The sequence below is a fragment of the Pleurodeles waltl genome, chromosome 5 (assembly GCF_031143425.1).
Source record: "Pleurodeles waltl isolate 20211129_DDA chromosome 5, aPleWal1.hap1.20221129, whole genome shotgun sequence".
Taxonomy (NCBI): Eukaryota; Metazoa; Chordata; class Amphibia; order Caudata; family Salamandridae; genus Pleurodeles; species Pleurodeles waltl.
Window position 1 is genome coordinate 571971762 of NC_090444.1, and position 27662 is coordinate 571999423.

General features: G+C 45.5%; 1 protein-coding gene across 5 annotated transcripts in view; it reads right to left on the reverse strand.

Annotated features, from left to right (window-relative positions):
- The window catches only part of LOC138295831 (myosin-7-like), a 228303-nt gene that overhangs the window by 93915 nt on the left and 106726 nt on the right, over positions 1-27662 (reverse strand). For all 5 annotated transcript variants that reach the window (XR_011203695.1, XM_069234387.1, XM_069234388.1 and 2 more), the window contains exons 4-6: positions 16184-16342; positions 15978-16093; positions 12568-12673 (exon numbers count right to left, since the gene is read on the reverse strand). Coding sequence is in view for 4 of the 5 variants with exons in the window: in XM_069234387.1 (XP_069090488.1) it covers positions 12568-12673; positions 15978-16093; positions 16184-16342 (381 nt within the window). In the remaining variant the exon portion in view is untranslated. The remainder of the gene's footprint in view (positions 1-12567; positions 12674-15977; positions 16094-16183; positions 16343-27662) is intronic.

Below are 27662 nucleotides of genomic sequence, written 5' to 3' on the forward strand. Positions count from 1 at the left end.
TGGGGAGTCCACAGAGGTGTGACTTGTGTGGATTCCCCAAAGTTTTCTTACCCAGAATACCCTGCAAAGCTGAAATGTTGGAAAAAAAACTCAATTTTTCTTGCATTTCTGTCACACAAACTACAGGAATATGCTGGGATCCACAACATTCCTACCACCCAGTGACTCCTCACCTGTCCTGATAAAAACACTACCCCACTTGAGTGCCTTCACCTAGTGCCTGTGTCAGGAATGGATCACCCCAGGGTCAACAGCTGCCTCACGTAAGGACCAACATTGACCGTTGTGTGATCTATTCCTGTCGCGGGCACCAGGCCTAACCACACAAGTGAGGTATCATATTTATCGGGAGACTTGGGGGAACGCTGGGTGGAAGGAAATTTGTGGCTCCTCTCAGATTCCAGAACTTTCTGTCACGAAATGTGAGGAAAACGTGTTATCTTAGCCACATTTTGAGGTTCGCAAAGGATTCTGGGTAACAGAACCTGGTCAGAGCCCCACAAGTCACCTCATCTTGGATTCCCCTGGGTCTCTAGTTTTAAAAAATGTGCTGGTTTGCTAGGTTTCCCCAGGTGCCGGCTGAGCTAGAGGCTAAAATCCACAGGTAGGCACTGTTTTCTATGAAAAAATGTGATGTGTACACGTTGTGTTTTGGGGCATTTCCTGTCGCGGGCGCCAGGCCTACCCACACAAGTGAGGTATCATTTTTATCGGGAGACTTGGGGGAATGCTGGGTGGAAGGAAATTTGTGGCTCCTCTCAGATTCCAGAACTTTCTGTCACCGAAATGTGATGAAAACTTGTTTTTTTTAGCCACTTTTTGAGGTTTGCAAAGGATTCTGGGTAACAGAACCTGGTCAGAGCCCCACCAGTCACCCCATCTTGGATTCCCCTAGGTCTCTAGTTTTCAAAAATGCACAGGTTTGGTAGGTTTACCTATGTGCCGGCTGAGCTAGAGGCCAAAATCTACAGGTAGGCACTTTGCAAAAAACAGCTCTGTATTTTGTCAAAAAATGGGATGTGTCCACGTTGTGTTTTGGGGCATTTCCTGTGGCGGGCGCTAGGCCTACCCACACAAGTGAGGTATCATTTTTATCGGGAGACTTGGGGAAACGCTGGGTGGAAGGAAATTTGTGGCTCCTCTCAGATTCCAGAACTTTCTGTCACCGAAATGTGAGGAAAACTTGTTTTTTTAGCCACTTTTTGAGGTTTGCAAAGGATTCTGGGTAACAGAACCTGGTCAGAGCCCCACCAGTCACCCCATCTTGGATTCCCCTAGGTCTCTAGTTTTCAAAAATGCACAGGTTTGGTAGGTTTCCCTATGTGCCGGCTGAGCTAGGGGCCAAAATCTACAGGTAGGCACTTTGCAAAAACAGCTCTGTATTTTGTCAAAAAAATGGGATGTGTCCACGTTGTGTTTTGGGGCATTTCCTGTGGCGGGCGCTAGGCCTACCCACACAAGTGAGGTATCATTTTTATCTGGAGACTTGGGGGAACGCTGGGTGGAAGGAAATTTGTGGCTCCTCTCGGATTCCACAACTTTCTGTCACCGAAATGTGAGGAAAACTTGTTTTTTTAGCCACTTTTTGAGGTTTGCAAAGGATTCTGGGTAACAGAACCTGGTCAGAGCCTCACGAGTCACCCCGTCTTGGATTCCCCTAGGTCTCTAGTTTTCGAAAATGCACAGGTTTGGTAGGTTTCCCTATGTGCCGGCTGAGCTAGAGGCCAAAATCTACAGGTAGGCACTTTGCAAAAAACTGCTCTGTATTTTGTCAAAAATGGGATGTGTCCACGTTGTGTTTTGGGGCATTTCCTGTCGCGGGCGCTAGGCCTACCCACACAAGTGAGGTATCATTTTTATCAGGAGACTTGGGGGAATATAGAATAGCAAAACAAGTGTCATTGCCCCTTATCTTTCTCTACATTTTTTCCTTCCAAATATAAGAGAGTGTGTAAAAAAGACGTCTATTTGAGAAATGCCCTGCAATTCACATGCTAGTATGGGCACCTCGGAATTCAGAGATGTGCAAATAACCACTGCTCCTCAAAACCTTATCTTGATCCCATTTTGGAAATGCAAAGGTTTTCTTGATACCTTTTTTTCACTCTTCATATTTCAGCAAATGAATTGCTGTATACCCAGTACAGAATGAAAACCAACTGCAGGGTGCAGCTCATTTATTGGCTCTGGGTACCTAGGGTTCTTGATGAACCTACAAGCCCTTTATATCCCCGCAACCAGAAGAGTCCAGCAGACAAAACTGTATATTGCTTTCAGAAATCTGACATCGCAGGAAAAAGTTACAGAGTAAAACATAAAGAAAAATGGCTGTTGTTTTCAGCTCAATTTCAATATTTTTTTATTTCAGCTGTTATTTTCTGTAGGAAAACCTTGTAGGATCTACACAAATGACCCCTTGCTGAATTCAGAATTTTGTCTAGTTTTCAGAAATGTTTAGCTTTCCGGGATCCAGCATTGGTTTCACACCCATTCCTGTCACTAACTGGAAGGAGGTTGAAAGCACCAAAAATAGTAAAAATGGGGTATGTCCCAGTAAAATGCCAAATCTGTGTTGGAAAATGTGGTTTTCTGATTCAAGTCTGCCCATTCCTGAAAGGTGGGAAGATAGTGATTTCAGCACCAGAAACCCTTTGTTGATGGCATTTTCAGTGAAAAAACCACAAGCCTTCTTCGGCAGCCCTTTTTTCCCATTTTTTTGGAAAAAACGAAATTTTCACTGTATTTTGGCTATTTTCCTATTCTCCTCCAGGGGAAACCACAAACTCTGGGTACCATTAGAATCCCTAGGATGTTGGAAAAAAAGGACGCAAATTTGGCGTGGATAGCTTATGTGGCCAAAAAGTTATGAAGGCCTAAGCGCAAACTACCCCAAATAGCCAAAAAAGCAGCAGGGGTTAAACAGAAAAAAGTTGTTGTTCAGAATGAGTTCAATCATGTCTAATATCATTCTTGTGTGCTCCCACAGGGTGACTGATTTTCTATTAAGAAATATCTCAACCGCCATCAAGCCCAGCTCATGTTTAATGCACGTATATAGAGAAACCACATCCAAAGTGACAAGTGTCATTTTAGCATCCCAATCTAAGTCACTCAAAATACTTAGAATATGTGTGGTATTCTTAATATATGATGGTAAGTTATTAACCATAGGTTGGAGGAAAACATCTACATATTCAGATATTTTTTCTGTAGGCCCCGAGATTCCCGAAATAATGGGTCTTCCCGGAGGGAATGGTAATTGCTTGTGTATTTTTGGTATAGTGTAGATGCATGGATATCTAGGTGTGGCCACTAACAAATACTGATATTCATATTTGTCCAATAATTTCCGTTCGTGCCAATCTTTCAATTTTTTCTGTATGTTGTTGGTTAGACCCGGAATAGGATTATATGTAAGTTTCTCATAACAACATGTATCCTGTAATTGAGAGGTAATTTCTGTCTCGTAATCACATGTATTCATTATTACCACGTTTCCCCCTTTGTCAGCAGGTCTAATAATTATTCCATCATTATGTCGGAGTTCTTTGAGAGCCTTCCTTTCTCCATGACTCAGGTTAGGACAGGTAAAGTGTGGTTTGGCCTTATCCAAATCTCTATAGACTAAATCAAAGAAAATATCAAATTTATTGTTACCAATAAGCTTTGGGACCCATCTCGACTTATTTTTAAGACCACTAGTAATGCTGACATCGTGTGTAATATTTAAATCATTAAGCACTTGTGAAAAAATAATTGAAAATTCTTCATGCTCAGAAATAGATAATAGGGTCGCAGTATCTTGAACGTCCTTTATTGAGAGCTCATTTAAATTCAAACCCTGTACCGGGTTATCTTGAGTCTGAACATCGGAATGGTATAACGAAAAGTGTTTCTTTAGCTTAAGTTTTCTAATGAATTTGAACAAATCTATTTTGAGCTTGTTCACATCACCTCGATCCGTGGGGCAGAAATTCAGACCCTTCTCCAGCAAAGTTTTCATATCAGATGTGAGATTCAAGTCAGATAAATTGACAACATTTATGGAGTCACTTATATTTTGATTCAGTCCCGTTTGATCATCTGATGACTGCTGCCAGTCTCATTAAGCATGTTGGCAGTTGGCTGACTATTCTCGTATGGGAACACTTATATTCCAGCAAACATTACAGGTGAACCTTTACATGATTAGAACTCATGATGTTTCCATCTAATTCTATACCAATTTGCTATCCTAGAGACACTATTCAATCAGTTATTATCCCAGTCAGAATATATTATCTTCAGTCTTTTCATTGTAGGTGTGTCTGGTTTAACTGTTTATAAGATCAATATGTTAATCCACTTCTATTGCTTTATAGTGATTGCTTTTCTCATTTCATTATGTTGCTGTGTACAATGGCTTGTAATGTTTTTTTTAAGAGAAGAAAAAAAAAAATGAGAGAAGTACACAAATTCATTGATCAAAGGGTTGAATGTAGTGAAATACGTGTTTTTTACCACTGACTGTGTTGCACCACTTTGCACCCTGATTAGCTGTCTAGTGTTCACCAGGTGCAGACTACATGTTTTATTCAGTTTAGCTGCCTATTGACTTTATCGTAACATTAGACACTGCCATGTTAAAGCTGACCGTACTTTTCCACATTGTAAACTGTGCTTGTTTTTGTGCTTTTTCTCACCAAGGGCTCTGGTTGATAAGGATGTACTCAGACGGCAGGGAACTGCCTTGTTTTAATTTAGCATCTTGGGATTGTGGCCAAATCCCAACATGTTATTTTCAAAGCAGACCTAAACTAGCCAGCATGTTTGAATTGCTGAATTAGTTTTTTTTTTTCAGAATGCTCCTTCTGGTTCTTTAAGATATAAAAAGGCCCAGTGTGACAGCGGGAGTGAGAGTGGCCTCAATCAGGATTCTTGACGTCGGATGCCTGATATCTGTCCCGTGAGGGTGGTAATCTCTTTCTCGCAGTCGAACGGGGTAATCGTCTTGCTGGCATGAGAAAGATGAAGAGCTTGGCAGGCCCTACGGTGATGAATTTTTACTTCATTATTTGCTTTGCATAATATAATATAACTACATATATTTGCTGTGCACATTGCAGTGGAGAATCATTTTGGTGTGTTTTCCTTCCATTGCGGTGACTATTTTTAAGCATGTGCTTTCAACATGCTAATCTCCTTTTTAGGAACCTCAGGTGAAATAATAATAAATGTCTTCTTTGAACTGAGAAGTGCATTCCAGATATTTTTGTCAGCTCAGTCATCAGTTAAAGCAAAACAGCAGGTAAGTTTAGAGGTGGTTCTTTGGGGTCCCAATGCAGTGTTGAGGTCGCAAGGGGTGAAGGACCCTTAGGGCACAGCAGGTTCTTCATAACAGGGTGGCCGGGTGCAGCGAATTGGTGAGCCAGGAGCTGTGCGCAAAGATGCCCTTTGGATCTGGAGGTAAGTCACTTCAAAGGTCGCTTGCAGGACAACAGAGGCACTCTGGCGGCAGGTCCGGAGTGCTTCTGAAGTCCCTTGACTGGGGCTTCCTCCTAGTCCTTTTTCAGCCCTGTGTGGGTTGGTTTTCCTGGTGTCTGACATCAGCTGACCAGTACCCAAGGTATTGGTACGGTTCAGCCACTGGAGGGTACTGTGCCACCAAGCTTGGCACACTTGCAGGGTTTGTCCTCTTGGTCATTGGTGTGTCGTTGGGTCTGACTGCAACATCCGGTTCAGTAGTTAGCGGCTGGTCAGTGATGTGACTCTCATTGGGTTGCTCGTTTCTTCTTTGTTGGAGAGTGGTATATCCACTCTGGAGGGAGTTCTTGGGTGACTTGCGAAGTCTGGAGGTCCTCTGGGTTTCTTGAGGTCAGTCCAGTTGCCCAGCAGTTCCTTAGAGATGACTGTCGGGTCCTGGGTGCAGCAGGCAGGGGTTGGCACCTTTTCTTTGTGCAGCAGGTCCACAGTTTTTGTGCCTTGGATCTTCTTTGTGCTAGTCTTCTTTGTAACTCTTTATCTGGTCTAGGGGTGCCAACTAAATACTGAGTTTAGTGGGAGTTTTAGGCAAAACCTGGTAGTGTCCAATGGGACACCTACCTTTGGGTAGTTACACCACTACAATGACCACTTCCTGTGGGAAGGGTCACTTCCCTATCCCTGATTGGTTATTTTCCTTCTATCTAAGATGGAGGAAAATGAAATGGAGTGTCCACCTCACAGGCAACACCTTAGGGGTGTTACATGCCAGGTGGGGGGTCACTCCTCCATCCCTTTGTGTGGTTTCCCACCTTTGCTCCCACCAAAAGTGAGGGTTTTTAAAGTGGGTGGCCATGAGCTGCTAGCAGCAGGCCTGGGTGTCAAGTTTCAAAGGCGGTAAGCCCTTTCAAGCTCACCAGCAGGGCAGTGCAGATTTCTGAAGGAATGGGTGTTAGCACTTCTACCCAGGAAAGGCATTGTTCTGAATCGGTGAGAGTAGAATCTCTCACCCCAGGGGTTCAGACTTGTGTCTGGAGGTGGCAGGCTGGTTGGGACCAGTCAGCAACCATGCCCGGTTAGTTAGCGTTTGCAGGGAGAACCTCTAAGGTGACCCCTGGGTACATCTTATAATAAATCCAGTACTGGTGCCAGTTTGGATTTATCATTCTGAGTTGTTTGATACCAATTAGCCCAGGTTTCAAAGTAGCCATCATGTAGCTGTGAAACTCATACTGACCGGTGTCCAGCACATACATTTAAAATGGCTGCTCTGTTTACTCACTATGTCCCAGGTTTGGGAAGGACACAGTGGGGGCATATTGCTCATGCAGCTATGCCCTCACATACAATATAGTGCACCCTGCCTTTGGGCTGAAAGGCCTGCCAGAGGGGTGACTTACCTATATGGTAGGCAGTGTATACTGGACAGGGCACACAGACAGTGTGCCATGTCGAGTTTGCATTTTAGGATTGTACCAGGACACTGAGCCTGCTATGGCAGTGCTGGGTGCATCTGGATGCATGGACCTAGAGGGTGGCACAATCAGTGCTGCTGCCCTCAGGGGCCTACCCTTAGTATCCCATATCCTGCATATCTAAGTACCATTTAATAGGGACTTATAGTGGCAGCTAAGGTGTTGCCAGTTGCCTTTGCAATTTTATGAAAGAACACTGGCACTGGGAACCTGGTTAGCAGGATCCCTGTGCACTCTAGTCCAAGTTGCATCCAGAAACCAGGCAAAAGGTGTGAGGGTGGGGTTGGGGAGTATTGTGGCGGGGGTGAGGTACTGCAACAAAGTGCCAGTTTCCCACATGGAGGAGTGCTGTGCAGTACATGTGTGGTTAATATATGTGTTGGGTGTATATATGCCTGAGAGGAATACATTACATAGGAGATCGAGTGCTGTACGGTGCTTGTGCAGGGACTGCATGTGTTGGGTGTATGTTTGCTTTCATGAAGTACAATACATGCAGGGTAAAGAGATGTGCAGCGTTCACATATTTAGTGTGTGTGCTGGCTGTGCATGTGTTTTAAAATAAGCACACCTTGAATGTGTATGGGAAAGCTTCAGTACTGAACCATGCGCGCAGATTGAGTGTGTATACTATTTTGGGAAGCCCAGACCTGCTTAGTGAAGACATGAGGAGGAGAGAAATCCGCCCCAGACAGATTTGTTTTTTTGCTGCATTAATGTGAGCTGGGTGGGGACACACTGGAGAAAAGGGACAGACTCCCTCTAGCCATTCAAAAGACTGCTCTTTGATTCAGTGATACATCACAAGGAAGGTGGCTAGGGCTGATAAAGGAATCAAAGAGTAGGACGGGGTTCTGGGATTAACCCTTTGATGCAAATATCGCTGTGGCTGACATCCAGGTCTGAACTCTGATCACTTTCATAAATTATGTTGTGGACAATCAACTTCAGAGCTGTGCCTGCTGTGAAAGAGCTCTTTTATAAAGTAAGATGAAAAAGAGAGGTGCGCACTTCAAAAGAGGCAGAACCTCAACATAAAACTTCAAAGATTCAAACCCTAAATTACATTTGGTGTCTGGAAAAGGACTATAAAAAGGGAAGGTTAATTTCCCCAAAAGTTGTCATCTGCCATGCAGCCAGATAGGATGTGTGAGAAGGGGAAGCTCTGCAAGACTTCTGCTTGTGACCAGCACTGGGAGCAAACGCCTGTTAGACTCCCAGCTGGATGAGAGGACATCACACCAGACCCCAAGATCAACTGCTGTGAAGCCCCACCGCCTGCATGCTTGCCAAGGCCAGTGCGCCCTGTGAGGGAGAGAAGAGCTTTTGAGGGATCCAAGTCCAGTGGGAAGCCCTGCATAATGATTCAGAACAAGGTGTAAGGCTGTGCACCGATCCAGCCATTGCTTGTGTGCAGTATATTCTTTGTGACTCTCGTATCCCAGGAGAGGGCTGCATTGTTCTGAGCCATATCCGAAGTGCTGGGTGGGATGCACCAAGCTGCAATACAGTGCGGACCCCATATGCCACAAGGGGTCACTGTCAAACTGAGTTTAGGCCAGGTGCATTGGACCTGTGTTTGCCAAGATCCGTGGCCCCATATGCCAGAGAGGCCTCTGGAGAAGCGAATCACCTTCAAGCTCCTCACCCACATGTACAAGGCCATACACAACGCAGGAACAGCATATCTGAAACACCAAAGGATGATCTTTTAACTACACTGCAGCGAAGAGCTGGAACAACCTCCCCCTGCACCTCAGACAAAGCCCGTCGCTCACCATCTTCAGGAAGAACCCCAAGACGTGGCTCTTTGGATGAGACCCCTCTCCTCCCCCCAGCGCCTTGAGACCCTCACGGGTGAGTAACCACATTTTACAAAAACTGATTGATTGATTGGAGTGAGGGAAATCACCTAAGGAGAGTCTGTGCCCCGATTGAGAGTACCAGGGCAATCCTGTATGCCACTAATACTCTTCCTGACCGAAAGAGAACTGCTGTGACCAGTGGGAAGAGTGCACACTACAAACATCCAGAGTTCCTGACATCTTTCATGTGTCTTATTTACCAAACTTAAGCCAGTAAAAGGAAAGAAGGGTAATTGCTGCACACAGTTTTTCCAGGCGCAAAATATTCTGATGAAAAAAGCTTGAGGTACTCATCTATTTTAGTATTTGTGTAGAGGATAAAGATGCTCTTTGTATGTCACCTTCAAAATTTCCCTCCCAAGAGGAAATGCCTGGTGGAGTAGATCAATAATGTAACTTCTGGGATCCTATTGCCCAACCTCTACTTCCAGAATGAAAAGCCTCCTGATTCTGTTTGGCAAACCCTGACTCTTTTCACACACAGATTTGCTCTAAATTTTATTTCAATGACGTTTCTGTAACCTCTTCCAACTATTATTCACATTTTTTTAACCCATTATTGGTTGCAGTGAAATTTAAGTTAATTTAAAATATTGATTCTTGGCGGTTCTGGTTTAGTATCTTATTTGTATGAAGATTGCCCTAGTCTTCTACTGCTTGTTAGCAACCAACAAGTAAAACTCTTTCTAGAATGTGGTTTCTGGAAAGACTGCGGCTTAGCATAATTAATTTTAAAATCATCACAATTGAGTACGCCTGAATCCTCTTCAGAGGCAACACTCCTAAAACTGGCTTTCAGGCAGGCGTTTTGAGTGCCAGTCAAAGTCTGGCGTTCATGTGGTGCAGCCAATAAGGTTTCACAACTACAAGCAAAATCATTCCATCCATACCATCTGCCCATCGGAGCTAATTCTGATAGCTGTCTCAATATTATCAGTCAAATCTGAAATTGGTGATTCTTTGTTACCATTGATCAGCCCTTTCATATCCAAAGAGGTGTCCTCATCCTTTCCATTGGTTGATGCTAAGATCAGCGACACTCAGTTAGCAAGACTGTCAAACAGTGCCTTATTTTAGAGAAAAGATAAACACCCGGGCCCAAAATATTACTTGGGGAGGGGGAGGCTGCTGCACAGTGGCCTCCACTCGAGCTGGTATTGGTAGATAATTAGGTTGCTTAGTCTATTGTATTGTTAGTGGAACCGCTGGGAAATTCAATTACTATACTTTGGAGTTGATGATCACTCTCTGGAAGGTCCTAGATCACAAACCTTAGAATTAAAAAAAAAATCATGGCCTTGCATAAATAAATGATCAGTAACAGAAAAGCTACAGTCTTGAGAGCTTAATGTAACATACAAGACCCACATGTATCAGTAAAGAAAGGAGTAATTTCCAGCCCAAATCTGTTTTCATAGAGGAAGTACAAAAATATTACGGCAGACGCGCCGCAGTGTCAGTCTCCTGACACTGACTTTGTTTCACATAAAAAAGTAGTGGTTTATTACAGTGAAGTAGGACAGCATTGATGTGATGTGCTGGGTGCTTTCTCCCATCACATGGGGTTCATTGCTGGCACAGACAGCTGGCCCATTTTGGAAACACCAGCGCCTGAAGCCTATCCTAAGAAGGGTGGATCTTCGGATGTTCCCAAGTTGGAAGTACTGTTGTGAGTGGCCCGCCAGCAGGCTGTTTCTTATAGAGACAACAATGGTATGACCCCGGCACACAGGATAGTATGATAACAGTTAGTATTATGGACAAGTGTCCCTGGTGTTCAGGTTCTGGACGTGGATAGCAAATCTGAGAAGTCATCAGTTGGTGCTGTAAGTGAAACAGCCAACACGTGTTTCGTCACACAAGTGACTTTATCAAGGCTGGGCCGTACTGGCCAGAAATTGGGTAGTAGGTAGAAACGATGGTATTGTGCGAGTAATATAGATGAAAACAGCTGACAGTAGGTGACTTGCGATCCAGTAAGGAGTAGGTGAGCAAGGTAGGCCTTGATAAGCCTCGGTTCAGGACCCTGAGAGGGTGGTGGAGCGTTCGTCAATGCAGCTCGAGCGCGTCTCGGTGTCAGCTGTTTCAGTGTTGGCTGTTTCCTGAAGACAACGCAAGTCTGTGGCAAATTGGGCCTACGATTAAAGACACTTACAGCACCAACTGATGACTTCTCAGATTTGCTATCCACGTCCAGAACCTGAACACCAGGGACACTTGTCCATAATACGAACTGTTATCATACTATCCTGTGTGCCGGGGTCATACCATTGTTGTTACTATTGTGTACTTGTTACACTTATTTGTGCCTATTAGGGTAGTTAGGCACCCGACCTTTCGGGCACCAATGTTCCATTTTCACTGACTCTTCGTATTACAAATTGTTGCTACTCCACGGAAGTGCGGCTGCTCTCACCCTTACTACCTTCCCTTTGTTTCTTGTAGAGACTCTGCTGTCAGAGGCAAAATTGTTCTACGGTCTACGGTCTTTATAACAGGAACTGTGAATGAAGTAGACGGGGCGGGGGGCTGAGGGGCAGGGCAGCTGTGGATTTGTGTCAGATGTCCCGCATTTGCTACAACCTGAAAGATTCACCAACCCCCGAGTATTTTTAATGCATATTTGAGCTTACATTAGAAATAATGATTGGCATTCGAATATTTATAACGACTGGACTTTTTCTAGTTTTCTGGAATAGAAGTAAACAGATGCTCGTTAACATCTGCAAGAAAAACGTGCATCAATTAGTAGAACTTGTGAGAAAATGTTATGTCATACCAGAAAGCGCAGGATAAAACTAATTGTACAGACAAAGTCGAAGGAAATACAGGAAACTCTACAAACTACACAGAGGCCACCATAAAAGGGAATTTTTGCCAGACCTTGGTTGCATGATAAATAACACTATGCACATTTTTACAGAGAAGCCTTTCCTGTTCAGACACATGCTGGGGACATGGTTGATTAAGGGCTCTTTTGTTTAGACCACTATGGAAATGATTGAGGAGGGCGTGCCAGGAACACCCTCAACTTTTAGGGCCAGATGTATCAAAAACATTTGCACTCGCAAACGGCAAAATCGGCCGTTTGCGAGTGCAAAATAGTGGTCTGCAATGCATCAAAGGCATTCGCAGACCACAAAATAGAAATCGCTAAAATTGGGGTGCAGGAGAGGGGGCCTTAGGCCCCCAGCACCCTGGCCTTTTGCATTTCCAAAATTGCGATTTCTGGTTCAGAAATCGCAATTTTGGAAATGCAAAATATTCGCAGCTATGGGCCAGCAGGCCCATAGCTGCGAATGGGGCCAGTATCGCAATTTGCGATTCGGTAATTGCATTTGCGATTTTTAAGAAATCGCTATTACCGATTCGCAAATGTGATACATGGCCCTTTGCGAGTCGGTAATAGCGATTTCTTAAAAATCGCAATTACCGAATCGCAATGGGCCAGAATCATACATCTGGCCCATAGTCACTTATTCCTGTGAATCTTAAGTGAGAACTACTGTCTACCGTCAATAAATAAACCTGGTTACATGAATTCAATAGTGTGGCATGACGGACCTCCTTCACTACAAATATTCAAGAGAGTAGTCTAGGTCACACATGTGTGAATAAAACATCTCCATTACATGACCCACCCACATAAAGATTTTCTAAAGGATGATTTTGATCACCTGGACTTTGTTCAAAGGATCAGAAGAACCACAACATCAAGTAGACTCTAAAGATAAAATATCACAGTGTACATGAAATAGAACACTCACCCGCTTGTAGATTTCTTCTCTTTTCAATTTAATTCTTAATAACTGTGCTTCATCAGATAATCGGTTTAATTCTTTTCTTAGTTCTTCTAGCTGGTGTTGATGTTCCCTGTATAACACAGAGTGAGAACAAAACAAAGACCATTTACATATGATGGACACACTTGCTATGTTATGGATGAGGTTAATAAGGTACACACTGCGGACACTAATACAGATCAGACATGGTGGCATATAAATAATCTAATGTGGGCAGCAGATGAAGCTGGATACGTTGCTGTTTGAGGTTTTCTAATTACTTTACAATCTCAAATCCCACAACTTTTATTTCCCTGTAACGGTATGGCTATAATTAATGATCAAAAGAACGAAGTAGTAACACTTAAAAATTCTGGTACATATGGCAACTTAGAAGCCAATATTCTGAACACATTTTTGCAGCAAACAAAAAAGGTGCATCTATATTTGATCTCATTTTGTAGCTTACTGAAAAGTAAATGGAAATACAGAAGCCCTTCCATCCTTGATATGGTTGCCAGTTAATTAATCCTCTACTTGAAAAACGACTTAATGAAACAAGCCATAAACTGAGGAAGCTTTGTGACTTCAATGCACCTCATGAACCTCCCTCAGATGTCAACTGTTCTGTTTTCATGCCTTTTTTTAAATACATATTATACCTTAAAATGGGTCGTCTTTAGCCTCTTTCTCCCAAGTCTTTTATTCATTATGCGCTGAATTCAAAATCACTATTTGCTTTAGTTTCTTCCAGTGCACGTTTCCTGGCTGCTTCCAAGGTTCTTACAGTAGATCAAACTATCTCAAAGTTATTCTCCAGACCTTTACTTCTTCTGGTACGGCATCCCCTTCCTGGCTCCCACTTCGTCTGATTTGCCTCTTCACCTCTAGATCACCATTTAATCATGGCTCCTGAGCAAGAGTTCAAAATATTATGAACTCCGTCTCTATCAGTTCTAACCCTGCTGTAGTTATACAGTATGCGACTACCTACTCCATTTCCATTAAACCTATAGTTTGGTTTTAACTTTATCTGTAAAGCATCTGCTTTGTAAATAAACCAGATCCAGGGGCAAAGCCAGGATTTAGCACGATATAGACTGACTAGTAAATACAATTAAACTTGCTTGGACTCTTTGGGATGGGCAGAACATTGTCGTGAAACTGGTATTGTCCTCTCACAGGCTCCACTCAAGACGTTCATTTAGTACATATTATTCTCCCTCCTTTCTTGACACCTTCAGATTCATGGTCCCTCAATTAAAATGCAAAGCCACTGAGATACTTGTGGTGTGTGTCATCGCCTCTGCTGTTTAACAAGCCTCTTCAATGCTGGCAGAGAGTCTCAATCCATTTAGATGGAGGGACTAGTTCCTCCAAAAGTTATTTTACAGTTATAAAGTTATATTAGTGAATTAATCTCAGTAGATTTGATGGGGTTCAGGCATTTAATGGTCAACCTCAGTCTGGTTTCAGTCAGTTTGAATATTTGGGTCTGTTTCTCTGACCTGGCAAGCACTACTGTGAAGTGAGTCTATAGCACCACAAACATCAGCAGCAGAGAGGGCCAGACTACAGCTAGAAGCTGTAGATTTTTTTTAATGGAAAGAAGGTCATTGGGAAAAGCCAAAATGCTGTTGCCCATGAGCAAAGCTTTGTGCATCAGTCCTATCTCTAACTTTGATGAAGGCTCACTCTACATTAAGGAAACAAGCTAATGTACCTAGGCACTTTACAAGTTAGTCATTTTTGCCTGGTTTGTTATGTATGGAAAACCCCATTTTTGTCTTGCCCCCTGAGGTTTATTGCTTGATATCTCTTGGAACCCGTGGTTTTCCTGCTTTTCCATGCCCATCCTGCTCCACGATCATGTCATCTTGTTAATATTTGTCCTTCTGGTGAGACATAAATATGTAAAGGGCTCATGGCTTTGACATTGTTTTTGTTCTTTCTCCTACCAGAGAAATCATAGTGATTCAGGAAATACATTTTGCAGAACAGGATGTTGGTAGAACAGGATGGTGATAATGGTTCTCTCAAAACAAGGCTGTTTGATGTAAGTCCATGTGGGCTAATTACATGTCAGATTTTCAGGGTTTCCCTATAAGATACAACTACAATTTAATGAAACTAATTTACACAGACAGTGGTTAGCCCACAAATGTGGCATGGATCCAGCCTGCCACAACCCTATGATGTACACACTCTGCCAAGGTATGTTTTTTGTGGCAGAATATAGTTTCAATCATGAAAACATGTTAGCATTGTAGTCCTTGTGCCAGCAATGTTCTTGTTGGATAATTCCCGTCCACATTTTCTATGTTGATCCACGCTATCAAAACCTCACAACGAGCAAGAGGAAATATAGGGCCTGATTAGGAGTTTGGCGGTCGGAAAACCCAACCCCCAGACCCGTGATGAAGAGACCACCTCAGAGCTGGTGGTCTCCCCACCTGCCCCATTACAAGTTTTCCACTGGGCTGACCATTGGAAACTAAGGTATCCGCTAGTCCGCCCAGTGTAAACGTACGGCGGCATTGGACTCGGCTCCACATGGAGCAGAGTCAACTGCTGTCCCACAGGGGGCCCCCTAGCACCCTCGGAATGCACACTGTCTGCATAGCAGACAGTGAGCATTCCAACGGTGCTGGGGAGCAGGGCCCCCTTCAATGCCCACGACAATTTTGTGGGCAGGGAGGGCCCCCATGTGGCCCCCTGCAATTGTTCACTGCCAGCCTTTTCATGGCAGTTAAACCGCCATGAAAAGGCTGGAGGAGAACATGGTTGTATTCAGCAAAAGCGGTGCTGACTTCAGCGCCGCTGTGACTGATTACAACCACAACCGCTGTCATCCCATCGGGATCAGAGATTCTGGCAGATAAGGCGGTCTTTTGGCAGCACCGACTGCCAAACTTGTAATATGGCAATCGGACCACCACAGCTGCAGCTGTCTGACCTCCACCGCGAGTCTGGCAGTCTTCAGACTGCCAGACTCGTAATCAGGCCCATAATCCTTGCGAGATCATCATGGGCTGATGATAGGCAAAGGACGATAGGATCCAGTAATGCTAAACTCTCCAGGTCTAAGGCTGAGATACTGGGCACCACTTCCTGCCCAAGGAACTGGACAGTAAGTGAAGGAACAAGAAAGGAACTCAAGTTCAGGACAGAAAAGGAGAACAAAGTGGAAGGCAAGCTCCCTTAGAAATAGAAGGACTAAATAATCAAAAGGTGCATCCAAGAAAAAGAACAGAATAGCAATGGCACCCTTCCCTGTGTATTCTGTGCTCACAAACATTTAAATTGGGTAGGCTCTTGGCCATTTAGCACAGTGGCACAACACTGTCACAATGTAAAAGCTCTGCGACATTCACAAGATTGCGAGTCAATATTACCATGATTTGTCTTTAAATATATCTGAAATCTGGTTCTTCAGTTTGACAATAGTTTCATCTTTGCGACTCATATCAGCTTGATTTTGTTTCTTTACTGCTGCCAGTGCCTCTTCATACTGCAGAAGAAAGCCAACAGATCAGATGACAACTGGGTAGGGAGCTTACCTTAATGAAAAGCAGAAAAGCATATGTTTCCCAAGACTAACCTGCTTCTTTAATTCTTGATTCACTTGTTCATAATGCTTTGTGTTTTTTTCAATCAGTAGTATTTTGTCCTGCACTAAATTCTGGCATTCTTCCAAGTGCTTTTTGGTCGCTTTGTGACCCTTTTTTTCTGTCTCCATGGATTTGGCATACTCTGTATTCTATTTTTAAAGGCAGTGAAACAAAATCAGCATTAAAGTATAAGTCATGTAAAAATGACAGATGTTACCAATGTGCAAACACAAACAAAATATCTGAATAGCACTGCAAATGAATCAGACCTCCCAAGAAAGAGCCCTTGAACAACTAATCATCAGCTCAAAAAAAAATTCAATCTTTATTTTATACTTAAATAATACATACATATAAGATGAGTATACAGTTTAATTTTTTTGCTTCTGTATATCACAATAAATGACAATTACATTTGTGTGTCATTGTTTATTTTCATTGCGCAGTGATTCATAAAGAAATGTAAAATGGATACGTTCATGGGCATCAAACCAGTTTGGGAAGACAGAAAACATTCTGATCCTGTAGCCTCCACCTTGTCTCCCAAAGTCTTCTGTGTTTTAGTGATTAGTTACTCACTGTACAGTACTCTTTCATCTTGGCAGTGAAGGAAAATACTAAGAGCAATTAGGGCAGGGCCTAAACTACCACTATGTATAGCTCCAGCACATGTACTCCTAATTGATACTGCCAAATTCAAAAAAACAAAACAAAATCTAAAGCTTAGCCTAATTAGCTTCCGTCAACCTTTGAGGTTGTTTTCCACCCTTGATTCGCAATCCTTAAGACATTCTTGTCACATAATAGTATCTACATTTTTCAGATCATTCAGTATTGCCCTTGTCGAAAAAGAGAACACCAGATCAATACAAAATACAAATTACAAAATTATCAGCATCTTTTTAACCCCGCCCTTTCCAGATAATTTAGTAAAGAAACTGATCACCCCTCACTATCTTCTCAAAGTTTTACCAATTAAGGATTGACTTTATACAGATATCTACATAAATGCATGTAAAACAACTCTTGTAACCATGGGGCCCAAAACAGTGATCTCAAAACTCCTTGTTCCCTATAAAAAAAGCAGTTAAGTGCAGTTTTGAGGGTGAACGTTCCCATTTGCAAATGAGTTACCAGCAAAACTTTTTGAGCTAGTAAAAGTTCAAAGTTTTGCAACAGGATGTCGGTCACAAAACATTGATACATAAGATACAGATTTAGGGCCTCATTACGACCTTGGTGGAGGGGATTACTCTGTCCCAAACGTGACAGATATCCCGTCAGACAGAACTCGCACAACTGTACTCTGAGGAATTACATAAGAAGTCCGCTGGATTCTGCGACGTTCTGCCCACCCTATTGCCACTTACTGAATTATTGATTACCCATGTACTTGAATCATTACTGTGGCTGTAGATTTGAATCTGGCAAACATGCTTGGCAGAAAACTTGACCAGGATCCACTCTGGTACCCTCATATAGCGTTCTTATCAATCTACAAATACTTCCAGGTAAAGTCCTCTAAAATGGCAAGGTCACCCTAAGCCAAATGAACAAATACTTTACAGTATTAAACAGCTTCTTGAATAATGAGGAGCGTGAAGAGTAATTATGAAATAGCTAACAGCGTTCCATTTCCAGCCATCCCCAGTGAGAATGAGCATCAACAATAACAAGGCTAAACAGACAAAGCACTAGACTTGTGCACTGACTTAGCCATCAGCCCTTGAATGGAAAATATGTTGATTTGAAAGAGTGCAACCGCGTATTATGAAGTCTCACATGACAACAAACCAGCAAGCAGATACTGACTAAATATTCATCCAGTATCAGACATCTGGCCCTTCAACAGCCATCAAAAGGGAGTTAGAAAGCACAAATGTAATCCTTTCCCAAGCTCTAAGGTGCTTGATTAATTGAAACACACAATACAGAGATGCAGTTCAGGCAAAGCTGGAAAAGTCAGCAAAAAGAAAATGTTCCTTCTGTTCTTTGATGGCAGACAAGTGAACGCACTGACTGACTGACTTGGAAGAACAACAGACAAAGGGGGTTATTCCAACTTTGGAGGAAGTGGTAATCCGTCCCAAAAGTGACGGTAAAGTGACGGATATACCACCAGCCGTATTACGAGTCCATTATATCCTATGGAACTCGTAATACGGCTGGTGGTAAATCCGTCACATTTGGGACGGATTACCACCTCCTCCAAAGTTGGAATAACCCCCAAAGTGTGTCCCATCCATGAACATCTTCTGCACATAATAAGAGCTGGAACGCCCGCACAATAACCCTTGTTATATCGGACAGTGCTTTATCGTAGGTTAGTAAAGATTTACTAGTGGGCATATTTCTTTTAAACGTGCTTTAAAAGACACACATTAGATGTAGAGCACACAAAAGCAGCCAACCAGAAGCGCTTTGCTACAAAGCAGCACACTACGTCAAAGATCCATTTCACAGCACACAGCTTTCAAGAGCTGCACCTTTATAGGATCAAGGAATAGCAGTTCCACGCCGCTTCAGGCTTCTGTCCCCAGGCAGTCATTTTCTAGTCACATAGATTCGTGAAGCCTCCCAGTGAAACTCACGCCTCTGTCTGCACGGTCACTAGTACTAAAGTGATGAACGACAAAGCTCCTGTATGTTTGCAAGCACTAATGCACAATAACATTCTAGCGTGAGGCCCTCTGAGTCCGACATGGAGTACTGAAAAACATCAACCCAGACCATTCTGGGTACAAATGCCTTATTTACAACACATTTTGAAAGGCAGAGGATGCATGACAAAATCACTGCTTCTTAAACCAAGTTCAACACGAGCCATAATTGTTTAAACTGATAATGTTAATAATCGGCAGTGACAGCAACACTGTTCCTCTGACCGCCCCGCATGCTTTTGCACAGCATGGGATCCAGTTCCCGCAGGCTGTACTCCCTGAAGGATACACTGGGGCTCAAGCTAAAGCAATGCACGGTTTCCAGCAGCTCTTTCAGAACCAGCTTACACTCCTGCAGAGCAGTGTACACCTGCTCAAGGGTATGGCAGTCCACATGGGGCAAAAGTTCAGGATCTCACCAGCGAATGGAACAAGATGTGCTTCACTAGAACATATGCGCATGCTCTGGCCTTCAGGTCCCCAGAGATGGCCATCTTAAAACCAGGCAAAAAAAATTCTGTGCTGTGAGAAGGCAAACGTTAGGGTCGGCACCAGTAAACTCCGCTACGCAGTTGTAGGTTGAGTTTGTGCTGAACTCCGCACTCGAGGCGGAGCGTGGAATGGCAAAACTCTGTGAATTACGCTAGTGGAGCAGAGTTTACTGCCCACCCTTACTCTTAATACATGCTCTCTTTTTGTTGATACTTCAATGGATGCCAATCATTGTCCATATTATACTCAGTGCTACTTAAGCTGCTCCTGAGATTCAAGCTATTGATAAAAACATAACTTTTAGCCTCCAATTTCAAATTCCTTCACATTTACAGAATGTTTTAACATTTTTAATTTTACTTTTGCCTCTTTATTAATATATACCTTAATAAACTGCTAATATTATTTAATTTTCTAAACCGTAGTGGAACCCCAAAGTAGACATTGCAAAACTTAGGGTCTCCTCCAAACCACAAGTTAAAAACAACTCTTCTAGCCAAACGCATATTTCCAGTCACTGGCCTGATACGTGACTGATTCTTTCATATCATTACAAGCCTTTCACTCGCACCAGCCTTCCTGGAAATCTCACGATTTCAAGTGCAATCCACAACTTATTTAAATATCGGAGGACTAAATTGAGGGTGCATAACTCTATGGTTTAATAAAATCACTGCACCATACTCCAGGTTTAGAATGTTTCGCTGCCAACAACACCTCTCATGATGCTGTTTGTTCGTGCAGGTTTTTACCACCATCTGTTTACTGTGATGAACACTCATGTAATACCTGTGTTATAATAAATTAGTCCCACAGCACTCAAAATATGGTGCAATGGGCACATCACACATTTCTTCTATTACCACGGAAACCAAGTGCTACATAGTTTTATTAGTATCACAGGTCAGAAATGATGATGGGGTTTCTTAAAGGGATAAACAAATACCAATTGGATACACTGTCTTTCCACAGTAATGCTACATTTTCTCTACTGTCTGGTCTAATTTCTTCTTTGCATAAGTAAACCACACACAGACGGGGTTACATTCAGCAGTTCTCACCAGGAATTAAATCTGCATAAATTCATGCATTTGAAGGGGAAACTGTCAGAAGCATCAGATATGTTATTTAACTAGGAACGTTGGACATGCAAAAGAAAATAAGTTACTTACCTGTAACTGTAGTTCTCCAGTATTGGAATCTTTCAGAGATTCACATGCTTGAATCATTCCCCGTCGTCGAGATGGGAGTCCCGGTACAATTTTCACAAGTAATGTTAAAACATATTGAAGAGAAAAAGGCCCTAGGCCTCTTCAATTTCATAGTCTATCAGAGTAATTTTGTGAAAAGGACCAAACCTGATCCTCCACCAATCAGGCAACAGCACCCTTCAGAACCTCCTGAGAGAAGCTCTAGCACCTCAGATTTTCCAAGCACAAGTGCGTATATTATGTTGACTATATATATAAATAGAAAGAAAGAGGTGAAGTGAGCTTCTCCGGGGAGGCGGGTGGGTCGCATGTGAATCTATGAAAGATTCCAATACTGGAGAACTACAGTTACAGGTAAGTAACTTATTTTCTTACTCCAGTATTGAACCTTTCATAGATTCACATGCTTGAATCAGAGTAGAAAGCAATAACTATGCACATTGTAAAATTACAACACTTTTAATAAACAAAATATCTTGAACCACAAAACCTTATTATCATCATGCCTAAAATGATGAAGTATAAAAGTATACTGACATATGTCTAAATCTATATATATATATATATATATATACATATAAAGATATCTATCTACTTATCTCTAATATATATACAGATATACCTGTGAAGATACATGATGAAATTCGAAGAAGAAAACAGTAATAGAAATTATCATAAGACACTACTGTAACATGATCAATGTCTGTAAACCCGCTTACTTATGTGATTGTGATAACGTTCTCTTTTTCTTATATACATGTCTTTTTTTAAAAAATTTTAAGTAAACAATGTGCATACCTGTTCTAGGATGGAGGGATGTAGGAGAAATGGCTCACCTTCACCTGAAGAGATTCCTGAGAACTGCCTGGCCCACTGCTACCTCTCCGTGAGAGATGGACTCCAAGCAGTAATGCTTAGTGAAGGTATGACAGCTCTTCCATGTTGCTGCCCCACATATGTCTTGTAGTGGCACTCCGGCAAACAGTGCCGCTGACGATGATACTTTTCTCGTCGAGTGAGAATGGACAGATGACTGCAAAGGTTTGCCCGCTGCCTGATGGCAAAATTGAATGCCAGAGGCGATCCATCTAGAAATGCTCTACTTGGATAGTGGGCACCCCTTCCTAGGGGCACTGTACGCCACAAATAATTGATTAGAGCGCCGAAAAGATTTAGGGGGTCATTCTGACCTCGGCGGTAAAAGGCCCTTACCGCCGGTCAGAAGACCGCCATAACACCGCCGCGGCCGCGGTTAACCGCCACGGTCATTCTGACCCACAACGGCCAAACCTCCAAAATTCCGTCCTCCACTGCAGGCCGCCACATCAGCGGGCAGCGATAAACTAGAGATGACCAAACCTCCACCGTCACGCCAACAGAAATACGCCCATGCCATTACGACCCACGAATCCACACGGCGGTCATTCAAACGCGGTATTCCATTGGCGCTACACACCGCCGCGGTCAGAATACACACACAGCACCAAAACACAGCCACATTGGACAATTTGAAATACACACACCTGATACACATACACACACCACTCCCACACAATCAACCAACTATAAAACACACACCCACATCACCCACAAACCCCTGCGACCAAAATTACTGAGAGAAGGAGAGAGAGACACAGCAGACAATCCAAAGCAAGACACACTGAGGCACACTACACCATCACACACACCACATAGTAGCACAAAGCACCACTCACCAACATACTTATCATCACATACACCACCCCACAACTTACCCACACCACCCCATGGCACCGCAAAGGCACCCACGCTTTTCGGACCAAGAACTCCGGGTCATGGTGGAGGAAATCCTAAGAGTGGAACCCCAGCTCTTCGGCTTGCAGGTGCAGCACACCAGTATAGCTAGGAAGGCGGAGCTATGGCAGCGGATCGTGGACAGGGTCAACGCGGTGGGACAGCATCCCAGGAATAGGGAGGACATACGCAAAAGATGGAACGACCTATGGGGGAAGGTCCGATCGATGGTCTCCAGGCACAACATCGCGGTCCAGAAGACTGGCGGCGGACCCCCACCCACCCCTCCCGAATTCACATCGTGGGAGCAAGACGTCTTGAACATCCTGCATCCTCAGGGCCTCGCAGGAGTAGCCGGAGGAATGGACTCTGGTAAGTCCAATCTCAACTACTATATCCCCCCCCACCCCACCAGCATGCCAACCCACACCCCCACCCTCACCCCCAACCCCCCAGCACACATCCTCCCTGACAATGTCTCACCAGCACAACCCACCCATCCCAACACCAACTCCTGCATGCCAACACAAATCATGGGCACCCATCACCTAAGCATGACCACTGCACTAACTCCCCCCCCCCCTAACTACCCTCACAACACCTCCCTCAAGGGAATGCCTGCACTGGGGGACAAGGGCACCCATAACACGCACGCTATTGCACACACAGAAACAATAACCAAACTCTCTTACCCCATGCAGGACCCGAACGACAACACACCAGCCAGGAGGGTCCAGAAGTGTCCATCCCACCACCGGAACAGGCCCACACTGAGGATAGCAGCTCTGTCGACAGTGAACCTGATGACCAGCCCGGACCATCGGGGACCTCTGGGCAGTCGGTTCCCCTCAGGCAGCCACAGGCCACACCAGACCCGACCCCCTCTGCCAACACCAACACAGCTCCCACCCAGCGGGCCCATGCCTCTGTCTCTAGGACAGCTCAATCAGCGGTGTGTCCGCCACTACAGGGCACCCAGGCTAACCCAACACCCCAACAACAACAGGGACCTGGGGGCAGTGGTAGCGGGCACACCGTCCAGGGGACAGAGGCCGGGGGAAACCGGGCAGCTCGGAGGGCTGCTGTGCGACAGGGGGGGAAGGAGAGGCCCAGGGAACCCACTCTCCAAGAGGCCCTCACCACCATCATGGGGGCATACCACCACTCCCAAGAAACGATGGCGACGGTACTGGCCAGGTTCACTGAGATCCAGGCACAGCAGGAAGAACGCTACATGGGGTTCAGGGAGGAGCTGAGAATCATCGGGACCGCAATGGGGACCATCGTCCTGGCCCTCCACAGGATAGAGGACGCGTTGCGGGACCATGGTGCACCACACAGGGCCCCTGTCACTAGGCCGGACCAGGAACAGCCTACCACCTCCGCCGGCGCTAGTGGACAGGAGGTCCCAACACCTCGACAGCCCCCCAGAACCCCACCTCCTGCTGAAGAACAACCACCCCGTAAGAGGAGCCTGAGACCAAAAAAAAAGACAGAGTAGGATGTCAAGACCCCCGCCAGCAGGACATACCCCCTCAAGTCTTCCCACTGTCCCACATTGCCACCCTGTCCAACCATGAACTGCCTATGCTCCATCCTTCCACAGGCAAAAGAACAATGCACCTGTGAGACTGAGAACTGGACACTGCCATGGATATTCCTCCACCCCCACCCATCACCCTTAGAATCACATGTACCGATATCTAGCACTGTAAATAAATCACATTTTGCACACAAATCTGTTTTGAGTCATGCTGTATTATTAACAAATGTATTACATATTACTGTTCAATTTCTGTTCTGTCAATTAGTCATGACAACATACCAATGTCAATACGCTGTATTTCATGGGCGAACCAAGCAGAAGTCAGGTACTGAGTCAGACAGCACTGAGAAGGGAAGGGAAAGGCAAAAATTTATGAAAAACATCTGTGGGGAACTACAGAAAGTACAGATGCAGGAGGCTATAAGCAATTGTGAAATGGCGTGGGTGATTCTTACCTGGGTGTTACTGGAAATACTGTTGTATCACTCTGTCCCTATTGTCTGTGTCGTCCTCAGAGTCTTCCTCCTCTTCACTCTCCACAGGCTCCACGGCTTCTACAACACCACCATCTGGACCATCCTCCTGCAGGAAAGGCACCTGGCGTCGCAAAGCCAGGTTGTGGAGCATACAGCACGCCACGATGATCTGGCACACCTTCTTTGGTGAGTACATTAGGGATCCACCTGTCATATGCAGGCACCTAAACCTGGCCTTCAGGAGCCCAAAGGTTCGCTCAATCACCCTCCTAGTACGCCCATGGGCCTCATTGTACCGTTCCTCTGCCCTGGTCCTGGGATTCCTCACTGGGGTCAATAGCCACGGCAGGTTGGGGTAACCAGAGTCACCTATTAGCCACACACGCTGTCTCTGTAGCTGTTCCATCACATAGGGAATGCTGCTATTTCGCATAACATACGCGTCATGCACTGACCCTGGGAACTTGGCATTTACATGGGAGATGTACTGGTCAGCCAAACAGACCACCTGGATATTCATTGAATGGTAATTCTTCCTGTTCCTGTACACCTGTTCATCGTCATTTGGGGGGACTAAAGCCACATGGGTCCCATCAATTGCACCAATGATGTTGGGGATGTGTCCAAGGGCATAGAAATCAGCTTTCACTGTAGGCAAATCACCCTCCTCTGGGAAAATGATGTAGCTCCGCATGAGTTTCATCAGGGCAGACAACACTCTGGATAAGATCTTGGAAAACATAGGCTGAGACATCCCAGATGACATGGCCACTGTTGTCTGGAATGAGCCAGTTGCAAAGAAATGGAGGACAGACAGAACCTGCACTAGAGGGGGAATTCCTGTGGGTTGGCGGATGGGGGACATCAGGGCTGGCTCCAGCTGGGCACACAGTTCATGGATGGAGGCACGGTCAAGTCGGTATCGTAGTATTATATGGCGTTCTTCCATTGTCGACAGGTCCACCAGCGGCCGGTACACGCGAGGATTCCTCCTTCTCATCGCTAGTCCCAGCGGACGGTGCCTAGGAAGGAGAATATGGAGTACAGAGTCAATCCACTCACAGGTACGTACAACACAGCTTGCACAGTACAGGTAAATTTATGGTTTGATATGTTTGTATGTGTGCCATTGCAAGGCCTAGGCCTGTGTGACGCATTAGAAATTAAGCCATGTGGGCCCTTGAAATGGCCGATGCCTGACCTGTGAAGTGGGACAATGGGATGTGAGGTCACTGCGCTGGCGGGGCACACCGTGGCGGTAGGCGGTCGAAGACCGCTGTGCGAAGACGCATTGGTTAACATTGAAGCCTATGGGTTTCAGGAGCCAATGACGATGTGCGCCGGCGGTCGCGGGACGCACCGCCGCGGTACGCACCGCCGCGGGCGTGACCGCCATTTTCTATCAGCTCAATCATTCGAGACCTGATCATCCACAGGAGAGGACCTATACTGCAAGTGCTGCTGTGAACTCGGTCTGGAAGTGACAATGGCTGCTGCTACTGGTGAAAGGGCCCCCCCCTTCAGTTCAGAAGAGTTGGAGAAGCTCGTGGACGGGGTCCTCCCCCAGTATGCGCAACTCTACGGTCCTCCAGACCAACAGGTGAGTACACTCAGTGCACATTGAATGGGTTATGCCTGTGTGGAGGGGGGGGGGGATGTAAGTTGGTGGGGTGTGGAGGGAATGGGGAGTGCAACGCACGACAGATGAGAGAATGGGAACCATGACAAGGTTGGGGACGGGGGGGCATGTACTCCAAACATGCAGATATGTGACGGTTTCTCTTTCCCACCCTGTACATGTCAAACAGGTGAGCGCCCACCAGAAAATCGATATTTGGCGTGCCATCGCCGAGGAAGTCCGGAACTTGGGGGTCCACAACAGACGGGGCACCCACTGCCGCAAGAGGTGGGAGGACATCCGCCGCGGAACGAGGAAGACCGCAGAAACACTGCTGGGGATGGCCTCCCGACCTAGGAGGGGTGCCAGTCGCACCATGACCCCCCTGATGTCCCGGATCCTGGCGGTGGCCTACCCTAATTTGGATGGGCGCTTGAGGACAGCACAGCAGACACAAGGGGGTGAGTATCCGCACATTCTCCTATCTGTATGCGCATTGGAGGCGTCTGGGTGGTGGAGGAGGGCTGTGGGTGACATTAGGCCCGGGCGCTCTCTGTAGTGTAGTCCGCTCCCTTAGGCATGGCCCTGTGCCCCCGCCCCCCACCTCTGTAGGGTGCCAAGTGCAGCTACCCTTGCTCCAGCATCACCCATGTGCGCGTGTGTTGTCCCTAGACCTGTTTGCCTAGTCAGAAGTACTGAGTAGTGTACCCCAAGTTCGCGACTTAGTGCACGAGGCACCTGTGTCTGTCCTCTCCGCAAAGGGTATTGCTAAGACATGCACTCAACTTTGTTTAATTTCTCCCCCCACCCTAAATCTTTGTCTTCTTGTGTTTTAGCATCATCAGGCGGAGGAGATTTGGCGTCGGAGCAGGAGGGAGCTGCAGGTCACCAGGCCCCGGTGGGCACTGACACAGACACCGAGGGCACCAGTGATCCGGAGGGCGAGGGGAGCACCACAACGGGGGCCGGTGGAGACACCAGCGACACGGACACGTCCTCGTTTGGGAGCTCCCTAGCGGGGGCGGCACCATCTGTGCCCCCCGCAACAACAGGTACAGCCGCCACCCAGCGCACCAGCACCGCCCTCCCAGCAGCCCCTCAGTCTTCGCTCCGTGGCCGCTCGGCCAGGAAGGCGCGCGTCTCCTTCGCCCCAGGCACCTCAGCCCCTGCCTCTGTTAGCCCTGCTGCCCTCAGTGCGGAGCTCATTGACCTGGTGAGGACGGTCATTGTTGGGCAGACTACCCTTCTGAATGCCATCCAGGGGGTGGAAAGGGAGGTGCATCGGAGCAATGCCTACCTGGAGGGCATTCATTCGGGTCAGGCTGCCCATCAACGAGCGTTCACTGCTCTGGCCTCAGCACTGACGGCAGCCATTGTCCCTGTCTCCAGTCTCCCTCTTCTATCTGCCTCCACCCTTTCTCTGTCTCCTGTACCTCAACCTATCCCATCCACACCATCAGACCAGCCTGCACACACCTCAACACCCAAGGCCAGCTCATCCAAACATAAGCACCACAGAAAACACAAGCATTCACCCAAGCAACACACAGATGCAGACATATCAACAGTCACTACCACCTCTGTGTCCCCGTCCTCCTCGTCTCCCTCCTCCCTCCCTGTGACGTCTACACTCACACCTGCATGCACCCCAACATCAGCCAGTTCTTCCACCACTAGCAAACCCTCCACTACA